The 11,013-nt window shown below is 44.5% G+C and overlaps 1 protein-coding gene across 3 annotated transcripts in view; it reads right to left on the bottom strand.

The window, feature by feature from the left end:
• Window positions 1-313: 313 nt before the first annotated feature.
• The window catches only part of ZHX2 (zinc fingers and homeoboxes 2), a 79,018-nt gene continuing 68,318 nt past the window's right edge, over window positions 314-11,013 (bottom strand). For 2 of the 3 annotated variants that reach the window (XM_069854596.1, XM_069854597.1), the window contains 2 exons: window positions 6,797-9,487; window positions 314-1,579 (listed from right to left, as the gene is read on the bottom strand). In XM_069854596.1, coding sequence (XP_069710697.1) covers window positions 6,801-9,299 — 2,499 coding nt within the window. In that variant the 5' untranslated portion in view covers window positions 9,300-9,487 and the 3' untranslated portion in view covers window positions 314-1,579; window positions 6,797-6,800. Of the gene's footprint in view, window positions 1,580-6,796; window positions 9,488-10,188; window positions 10,260-11,013 lie in introns of all 3 variants that reach the window. The other variant, XM_069854595.1, reaches the window with a different exon arrangement.

Raw genomic sequence — 11,013 nt, 5'->3', positions numbered from 1 at the left:
AAGTTGTGATTGCAACCAAAATAAAGGTGCCACCCCATTCCCAGCAACCATCCAACCCCTCATGCCAGGAACAGCCTTCTAACACTGGGGAAATAAATGGCAGTAGTTTACAGAGTTCACTTTAATCTGGTTAGTGTTTGCCAAGCTCATTACCACAAAACCAGTTAAAACCCTAATCGCAACTTTAAAGACATTGACCTCTTGTGCACAAAGGAAAGCTGGTGGGGGCTGAGCTTGGGTTTTAAAGGAAATAAAATAAAGGGGAAAAAAAAAAAGAAAAAGAGACTAGAAAAAGGTTACCAAAATGTTTAGCCTTTGTTTTATTGAGTTACAACAAATGAGCAACAAGTTAGAAAAGTTGGATTTATTCAAAATCCCTATCATTGTATTTGTGTGGCATATGGAAAAGTGGGTAAGTTTTCCGAACCCAGCTCATCAGAGGAACGTAGCAGACAGTTCTCAAGACCACTCATCTAGGCACTCATGTTCCCACCCTCCCTTCTCCTCTTCGCATGGACAGACACCTCCCCCAAATCCAAATTAGCAGTACTAGAAAAAAAGTGCACTCAGGAACCTAGGATTGATCTAAAAATTTAGTGGCAAGGGTTAATCAGAAATTTCTGTTGTGTGCTACAACCTCTAAGGCTGGAGGGCAGACTCTTGGTTATGGTGTCCATCATTGTACCAGCTGAAGAAACACAAGCAAGTTTTGATTATAAAGCATCTTAATTTCTTCACTCCAACCCCTCTGGGGGTTTGTACAGCATATTTAAACAAGTAACGCTGAAAAAAAACTCCAAAAGAGCATTCTACCCAAATCTTCAGAGCCACTGCTGGGGCTGGCTTGTGAAAAGTGAAGTACAGGAGCTAGAAAAGACTTGCCTTGTAGGAACACAGAAATGCAGACATTTAAGTACTTCAACCAGTAGCAGATGGCCATAAAAATAAAAAAGTCAAAACAACAAGAAAAATAAATCAAACCCCAACCACTCCAGAATGACCCTCCCCAACCTCATATGCATTTAAGTGAGCTGAAATGTAAACTGGCGTGGGGATCTGGGCTCAGGTGTTGATCCGCACCAACAAGGCTCCAAAAGATTGCAAATCTGTCTTAAAACGCTTTAGGGAAAAAAAAAAAACCAAAAAAATCAATCTCCCTCCTCCCCACCCAAGACACTTCCCTTCCCCAAACCAACCCCTAGATCTGCAATGGCATTATATGCAAGAATTACTTGCACATATCAAAAAGTTAACAAAATTTCCATGTCATACAAACTTGTTCCAGTACAGAAAGAGGCTGGGCAAGAAAGTGGGTGGGAGAGAAGCTAAGGAGAAACCTATGTACAAGGACCTTTTTCTCTTTCTTTCTTTCTCTCTCTCTCAATGCAGTAGTAAGACTTTGGCACTCTAAACCACGATGATGCTCCGTGAGAGTATTTCTCGCTGTGCCTCTGCAAGCGTGTTTTGAGACTTGGAGTCACAACACACTATCTCACTTCAGGCAGGAAAATAGAGTTTTCTTCTATTTTCAGACAGCATTTCCCCTTCAACGTCAGGACAGTGCAGCTGAGGAGTACCCCTGCAAAAATTACAAAAGCAGCATATTATTTTTGAAGACACTATGAACAACTATTTGAGCTGTTAACTAACACAGCATCCAGCATACATCCCTGCACACACGGTTGTACTGTACTTTGTATTAACCATACCCTGAAGCCTATTCCTATCACAGTCTGATGCTGGGATAGGGTGCTGGATTTTTGCTGTGCAACATCTGGCTATCAATCCCCTACAGATTCCTAACAGCCCAGCCTTGACTCTGCTGATCCCTCACTACTCTGCATCTCAGACAGATCCTCATGCTGACTCAAAGATGACATACACATGGGCTGGGGGGACCTACTTTATGATCTCTACTTTATGGATGGTGCTAAAGACAAGAAAACCACAGGTATTTCTTCCCTTGTAAATCCTCTCATTAAATACTTTTTTTGGGGCAGGATTTCAGAAGATAATTATACAAAGTGCAAAACAATGGAAGAAACTGCATGTGCCTGTGCCCTGTAGAGCAGCTCCCTAGCTCTGCCACAACTACTGCACCTACATAAAAAATGCACCATGAATCAGATTAAAAAAAAATCACCTCTCAAGAAGCAACCTTCAAACACTTACCTGCCTACACATATCCCCAATTCCCAGCACAGAACAAGGGTTCTATGATAGGAATTGCGTTCAGCATCTTTTTTCCTAATGAGGTGCAGATGTGCAAGAAGTGTAAGCATCCACTCAGGCTGGAGCTGCGTGAAGCAGCAGGAGGTGGCTTTCCTGAATCTTTGTTCTCACCCATTCTGAACCAGTGCTTACCAAAACCTGAGCTAACCTGTTATTTCATAGACTCATAGAATAGTTAGGGTTGGAAGGGACCTTAAAGATGATCTAGTTCCAACCCCCCTGCCATGGGCAGGGATATCCCATTAGATCAGGCTGCTCAAGGCCCCATCCAACCTGGCCTGGAACACCTCCAGGGATGGGGCATCCACAACTTCCCTGGACAACCTGTGCCAGTGTCTCACCATTCTCATGGTTTTCACACCTTTTCTAGATACTGCTACCAGGTCTGTTATTTCCCACAAAAGCAGTGAGCTCTATCTGGCATCCGCAATGCAGTTACACCCAGTAAAAGGGCGTGGGCTTGCACCAACACCAAAGGCAAAAGTCCTCACCATCCTTGTAACATTTCCTCAAACAGCCCCTGCTCCTCCCAATCAACTGTAAAATTTTAATTGCTGTGTTGGGTTTTGCTTCCCCCTCTGAAGTCCTACACTGTGTTACAGCTTGGGTCTCTGACATGCCTCACTGGTTTCAGGGGAAATGACAAGTCCATTCCGGTGCTGTTCACTTTTTACCAGTTTCAGACACTGAGGAATGGACTGGGTCACCAGCAACCAAGTGATCTCAGCTCCTGCAGCGGTGCTAAAGGGGTTGGAGACACCAAAAGGATCCAGACCACCTTTGATGCCCAGTACAATCCATACAGCAGAAGCGAGGGGGGACTTCCTCTAGACTGTGGTGTCCAACTCCCAGACATGGGTTTCCTTTGGCACATCTCTACAGAGCTGTGGTCTCGGCTATCAGGAGCCAGGACACATGTCTTCTGGGGTGTCCACCTACCTTGTTCCTACCATGGACTTCGGTGGGTGCCTGCAACTTGCAGGGTTTGAGCTTAAAACAAGAGATTATGAGACAACTTTAAAGAAGAATGCTTACAGCAGAGGTGGTGGTGGCAGGGCAAAACAGTGTGCTTCTGAGAAAAAAAGCAAAAGCTCTGGGCTGAGGAAATACTGATCTTGGGAAACCCCCATGGGGAGACAACTGAAGAAAGCCAGAGGTAGCTGCCAACCGCTCTGGCATGCTCTGGTCCCACTCTCACGTCTGAACTGCAATTTGCTGTATTTAATTTAGGACCAGTTTCTATTTGTCAGGCTTGTGCAAATGCAGACAACAGACTTAATTCTGACCCGTGCTGTTGGAAGGCAGGAATATCTCTATTGATGGAAAGGGAGATAAAGCAGTCTCTTAATAGAGCAGTTGTGCCTGGTTACAAAACACTACATCACACAGCATGTGAAGCACTTTCAGTGATAGCTTTAGTGCTCCCTACAGCAGCCACTCAACATCTTCAAGGCCCCAGGAGTCTACAGGGACTGATATCCCAGCCTCACTGTTTAAGAAACCTGACCTGCTTTGTGGAATATATCCAATTTTACCAAAGACTTAGTAACAGAGCCTCTTCTTAGTCCAGGGATGGTATTTCAGAGCCTGGCATGAATCCTGCTCTCACTGAGGCCAGGCACTTGAGAAAACTCCTACTAGCTGCAGCAGTAGCAGAATCTGCTGAACACTGATAGATAGGAACAACTCAATTTTCTAAGGCATAAGGTCTGTCTAGGTTGTAACATAAACACCTCCTATGTCTTTGGAGCAGAGAGTAACCAAGATGGTCTGGAAGGGCTCAGCAGACAAATTCAGACAACAAAAGTATGGAGATCGATCACTGAAAAACATTCACTTCAAACTACGCACATCAAGCTGATACAACAGCAACACCACAAATATCAGAAGAGCATGTTTCTGCCCGATGTAAGGTTTAGCAGTGAAAGTTTCACATAATGACTGTGACTTAGTGAGAGTCAAGAGGAGAAGTACCTTGTCAGCTCATCAGTCTACCTGTTAAGTGCAGCCTGGACAGTGGTACAACTCCTCTAAGGTACCTAGGAGTACAGTGCTAGGAAAAAATCAGACTTTTATGTGACAGCAGGAAGAAAAAAGCTGCTGACGCATCCTACGTGGTCTTTGCTTTAGAACTGTACCCTGGATGTCACCTAAGATAATGCTTTGTTAATTTAACAGCAAAGTTTTAGTTAAAAATTACAAAGGATAGGCTTCACAAAAGGTAAGAGTAAGAGCTTATCCTGAAGGAAAAAGGAACCAGTAGCTAGGATTTTTCCACGGGTCTCATCAGTGAGGGGTATAAAGCTTCCAGGTTTTGTGTCACAGATGCCTCTACATGAGCAGTGGTGTTTCTAGGCTGAGACTTGCAGGGAGAATAAAGGAAAATTAGAGAAAAAACTCTGGGCTTTTTGTCAAGTCCTCAGGCCACCTGAGAAACCAGCAGAGAAAGAGGAAGAAATGGTCTTACTGTATGGTCTTCACAGCAGAAGCCTTGGTCCAGTGCATCTCTTCTCAGTAGGTGTAATTTACAACTAGCCACTGGCAAGCTCCTCATCAGAAGGATAACCCAGTGAAGGTTTAACTGAGATCAAAGTTCTAATTAAAATTCCTCTCTGATAACACTCGACCACCTCCACAGCCCTGGAGCTTTATAGTCGGCATCCATGCCTGGGCACAAAGGCAGGAGATTCACCCCAATGCACCCTACACTGCTTGCAAGCACAACAATGCAGACACCACACTTTCACTGCTAGAAGAGGGTTATTGCAGAGCTTGGTTTCATGGTACAAGAGGTTTGTAAGAAACAGCCATTTCAGACAATGCCCCCTTCTCCTGCCCTCTTCCCTATTCCCTCTCCTAGATCCTGGTTTGCTCCCTCTCCTCAGAATGAACATTTAGAGCTAGAAGGGGGAAATGATCTGGAATAACAACCCTAGAAAAAAACCCAGAAGTCCCACAATGCATTTATTCATTGTGCACTTGATTTTATATGGCAAATCGGAACCTGGCTCTCCTTCCTTACATGGCACCCCAGGAGCCTCCAGCTGATATTCCCAAGTCTTTCATCCTTTAATTTCAGACTTTGCCACATAGGTAACACATCCTGCTCCTCGCAACCCTAACTACCAACTGCTGCAAGCATAGTACAGGACAGCGCCTTGCACTGCAGTTTACAGTTTAAGATAGTGTATGATACAGATGCTGCGATAACATTTCTCAAAACCAGCCAACACCATTAGCACTTCAAAATAAAACAACTGCAGGGTTTCCCTTTTCAACTCAGGGAAAATGTCCAGGAGACTTCTCAACAAGCACTGAACATGGAGAAAGTAGAGGGCTCTAGGCTAGCCAGCAGCAAGGCTTGCTAAGAAAAACTGCACTTCCGCAACACGTAGGAGTTCAATTCAAATACTGCCAGCTGTAACAGGGGAAGTCTTAAGTGCAAGCACATAGTGACTGTCAGTCCTGGCTTTTGTATTTATTTCTTAAAGTATATTATGGTAATTAGACACAAGAAAACCACTAACACTTTCTAAAATTGGCATTCTCCCCCTGTGGTTGTAATGCAAGGTGCTGAGCTTTCCCTAAGACTAGTTGTAGCTTACAAAGACTCCATTTGGGAGAGGCAGACTCTGTTACATTGAGAACAAAACGTTACAGGCTTCAGTGAATTAAATTCAACACACAAATCAAGAAATGCTGATGGTGCTTGCTCCAAACTGATACCTGTGCAACTATGATCAGAAACAGGCTTCAGGCCTCCACATAACCTGTCCTTTCACATTGTGAAAGACCGCATAACCCCCCCCACCTTAAAGAAAGGCCCTGCAGCTTGCCTTTAAAGTCAAGTTCCTGTGAAAAAGAGCTGCTAAAACACCCACACAGCTTAGTCTGGGGCATTTCCTAAGCCTCTAGAGTGAGCAAGCAGAACAAAGAGCTGAGGACAGTTCTCACCAGCAAGAGGACAGACCACATTTGCATGAGCCACTTCAGTCCCCATGACTTTTTTTTTCTTTTTTTTTTTATTTCCTTGCCGTTGCATAAGGAAGCATCTCTGACCTGGGCCCCTTCCCCCAGTGACCTTTTACTCTGAGTAAGGCAGGATGCTGCAAAGGATCCCGAGGTGCGAAAACAGACACAGCCTCTATTCACAGGAGATCAACGAATTGTTATCAAGGGGAATATTAGCAACTAGTGTTACCTACTATTTCTTTGCCAGTCAACCAGCATGATTTAAATCGAGCTCTGCAGAGGTTACATAAGTTGTTTAAAGGCAGAAATGTAAGGTTTAATCACTTATTGCCATTAAAAAAAACCTCTCCCTCGTCCAGGACTTGATCCACACAGAGACAAGAAACAAGGCAAACGGCACTAATCCCTCCCCTACCACACAGCTGCTTTAATTTACAACCAGGATGGGTGTCCCTTGTATTCAGGCATCCAGCAGGTGCAAGGATCTGGCAGGGATGGGCTCCAGGGATTTATATGGAAGAGGGGTTATAGGATGATGGAAACACACCCCAACATAGGCAGTCTCAGAGAGACAGGCCATCATCCACATTACCTGTCTATACATGGGAATTATCTCCAGATATACTTTCAGAGTCAAAGTCTGCCAGCTCTCCTTGGCCTTCAGGTGCTGTGTGGCTCCAGTTGTCTGTACAGTCTGATGCAGCATCATCCTCGCCCACTGTCACCTCCACCCAGTTGACCTCTGCCTGCTCCCCATTTTCCTCACTGCCGTGGCCATCATGGCTGTTGGACTCCAACCTCTCTGTACTCTCTGCTTGATTCCCCAACAAAGAGTCTTTCAAGGGTTCACAGTCTCTTTTTGCTCTCACCACTAGCTTCCCCCCATTCTCTTCATTCAGTTTTTTATTCTCCTGACAATGCTGCTGAGATACCTCATTACCATTCTTTGGACTCTCAACACGCTTTGATCCCTTTTTCTGGCTTTGCTCATTATGACTGTCAACAACATGCTGCTGCTGGTATTGTTCAATCCACTTAAGTGATCCCGTTCTTAGCGAAGACCGGTTTTCCTTGAACCAACGAACTATTTCAGTTCTTGTGAGCCCAGTCTGAGACGCTAACTGGTCATATTCCTGGGGTGATGGCCACTGGGTCCTTGCAAATGTGCTTTTGAGTAGATGAATCTGCTCTTGGGTTTTCTTAAACGTGGTGGAGGACCCAGATAAAGCACCGGGGAGCTGAGAGCTGCTTAGCAGTTCTGCCTGGCTTATTGCACCATTAGGAGTTCCTTGTTCTTTAATTTTCCTGTATGATCCCATTGAGTCCAAGACAGCTTGCTCCATGCTGTCTCTTATCTTTCTCCGCTCAGAGAACCATGAATCTATCTCTCTCCTGCTCAGCTTGGTCTCCACTCGAAGCCTGTCCAGCTCTCCTTGGGTAGGAAACGAACACCTGAGGAAACTCTCCTCAAGGGCCCTAAGCTGCTCTTGGGTTTTCTCTTTGAATCTCTGGGAAGTAAAATCTGTGTACGGGTGGAAGGAACGGCCATGTCGACCAGCTGAAGGTGCTATTTGATCTTTTCCTAAAGCATCACCAGGGATGTGCACAATGCCCCTTTGACTTCTGTACCTGTGGTCACTGAACCACTTCTTGATCTCACTCCTAGAGAGACCTGTTGCCTCTATCAGCCGGTAGACTTCCGCGTCGTCAGGAAACTGGCTTGCCATGAAACTGGCCTTCAGCTCTGCTATTTGCTCCTTTGTCTTTTTTCGCTCACTGGCTGGTGTCAGTGGTACAGCAGTCAACTTGGCAGGAATCTCAGGCACCTGAACTACGTGAGGACGTTTGGCTTCTGGGGCACTTGGCAAGGTCTGTATTGTCCTCTTCTGCCCCTGGTTGGGGGCAACCGCAAGTGTAATTGGTGAACAGGAAACTGTTGAACCATTTGACACAGGAGTCAAAACCAGACCAGTCTGGCCCAGTATCTGACAAGGCAAAGCTGTCTGGAGGATGGGTTGGGGCATTTTTGCAGTTGTCAAAGGAGCTGGCAGGACAGTGATGGTTTGGGGAACTGCCTGGATAGTACCGTTGAACATCTTCTTTCTTGCCTCCTCCACTTCTTCAGGAGACCAACTTATACCATGCTTCAAGCGTTGCGTAGCAAACCAGATTCGGATTTGTTCTTCCGGATGTTTTGATGCTGCTGTCAACCATGACAACTCTGCTTGTGTTGGATAAGGAAATTTATTAAAGGAGTTGATCATGGTTGCATTAGTGTCCAGTGCAGAGTTGTATTTGGTACTGTTAAGAGGTACCGGAACCTTAGGGACAAGGTTAATATTTGGTGGCAGCTGTACAGAGGGCATAACATGGGCTAACACATCGTGGAGAAGGTCTCCATTTATACAAGCAATAGCTTCAGTGGCTTCAGTTATGATGCGGGGGAGAGTACCATCCACGTGGTTTTCTGTAACTCCTTCTTCTGGCTTTTTGGAGCCCTTCTTGGTTTCCCCTTTAGGCTTTCCCAGTTTTGTCGCTGGTGTTTTACTTGCACCAATTCCCACGTGAAGGGAATCATCACACTCCACCTTTTCTAGCCCCCCGGTTGTGACAGTGGCATCGTTAGCAGTGGTCTCAATGGACTGTTCTAAAACTGTCTGATTATTGCGTTTAATTAATTTCAGTTTAAAGTTAGTTTCTCCCGGGTGGTATTTTGTGTTGTGGTCAGATAAAGAATCGTATTTTTTGGTTGTGAAGTTGCATTCAGCACAGACATACAGGGGGTTGAGAATGACATTTGGATGCTGAGTGTCAACATGCTCTGTAAATTCATTTAAGTTCTGCGTTGAATAAGGGCAGTATTTACACTCATAGCCACCCTGGGGTTTCTTAGACTGATTTTCACCTTGGGGCTTTGCCTCAACAACTTCGCAGTCTTTGACTGAGCTTTCGGAAGGCCAATTTTTTTTAGAGTCCTGCTGTGGTGCACTAGCCGCCTTCTCTTTAGGACCCTCTCCACCCTCAGTGCCTTCCCGCTCCAGGACTTCAGAAGTTCGCACCATACAGGGAGTTGTCGACTTTCTTTTGCTAGCCATGGCAGACACTGGCAGCAGGTTGCAGTCCCAAATGGTAACTTGTTTTGACAAGGTGAGCAATCAACTCAATAGATCTTGCAAACAGCTCCAATCTTCCTTGGTTATTTTACTGTGTTTTGTTTAATGAAGAACTTCCACCCCAGCTGTGACCATCAGCTCTGCCTGTAGACCTGTCAGCTGCATGGTACCTGTGAAACAAAGCACAAGCCATTAGGCACTGATCTCTAAAACACAGAGTTAGCAGAAAGCTGCAGCTCAAGATATGTGCATTTACAAGGCCATTTTGGACGATGCTGAACTCTTTGACCCTCCCCATCATCAACTTAAGATTCAAAAATCTTCCCACAAAGAATAAAAGCACTGGGTAATTTGCAGTGAAGCGCACTACAGGAATAATACGGCTTTGAAATAAATACGATGAACAGAGAGGGGATTTTGATCTCCACTAGACTTAACATGTTTAGCTGAAAAGAAAGAAGGTACTGCTATAAATACTGTGCCTTTTTATAGAAGCTGCAGTTTCTATTAATTGTTATTTTGAAGCTTGTAGATTTGAAATTAAGTGCGATTTATATTAAACTTAATTACTTCCCACTGTCACTTACCTTGTAAATACATCTACTAAATGACTGTGGTTACTAATGATGGGTGATTTCTAAATAAAGCTATACGGCCTGCCCTGGTTGTAAAAGTAAAGGCAGAAAGAAGAGTTAATGCACATCAACATTTCCAAAGATCTGTCTCTTGATGAGGGATGGGTTCAAAGAAACTGCAGCAGATCTATGGACTCCTATCAAGTCTTTTCTGGAACAAAAGTTTCCTTAAAACACCACTTTTCATTCAATATTGACAGAGGTAGCTAGCAAAGGTCACAGAAGCCCTTAGATACCTTTTAAACTGGGTCCCTTCCTGTGACCCTGCTGATATTCTCATCAAGTCCCAATTTGTGCATTTTGCTCCCTACGGAATTAAAAAAAACAAAACAAAACAAAATTAAGCATGATTCGTATGTCAGAGGTTTTGGAAGTTCCGAAATGCAAAAATTCTGTAAAAAACACATCTTGAAAAAGTAGCTGAGGTCAACATCAGTCAGCACAACCACAAAGAAAAACTATACCAGCTGTCTTAGGTTCTACCTGCACGCATCAAGAGTGGGTGCAGGGAAGGAGGGAAATCTAGTTGTCAAAACAGTTTCAAATAAACAAACCAAAATCCTGTCACTCTCCTATTTGACAAGATGCGTTCTCTAATCAGTCCTTGACTCCTCTTTGCTGCTCTTCCTGATCAAATGGGCTCTAGATTCACAGTTCTCCCAGTCCTGATGGAAAACTCATCTTTTACAGTCAAGGAGTCCTTGGGATGGGGTGGGGGAGGCAGCAAGTCTACAAACTAGTGGAGGATGGACAGTAGACATTTGCAGAGTAGTCAAGACCTGCACCTGCACTGATTTTTGTAGAATTGTATTAAACAGAGTCTGAACTATAGATCTAATGAAAGATGTCCCTGCCCATGACAGGTGGGTTGGACAGGATGGTTTTCAAAGGTCTCTTCCAACCCAAACCATCCTATGCTTCTGTGATCTCACATTTAACCAAATGCAGATATTCTCATTGTGAAGCCTGTGGATGATGAGCTGCTCAGCCCAGCAGACAAAGAACAAATGAGAAAATCTCACTACAGTTGCATATGGACACATCCAAAATCAGTGGACAGT

This window comes from Phaenicophaeus curvirostris, chromosome 3, assembly GCF_032191515.1.
Source record: "Phaenicophaeus curvirostris isolate KB17595 chromosome 3, BPBGC_Pcur_1.0, whole genome shotgun sequence".
In the NCBI taxonomy this organism is placed as follows: domain Eukaryota; kingdom Metazoa; phylum Chordata; class Aves; order Cuculiformes; family Cuculidae; genus Phaenicophaeus; species Phaenicophaeus curvirostris.
Note: the sequence above shows the minus strand (reverse complement) of the source record. Positions and strands in the feature narration are given on the sequence as shown.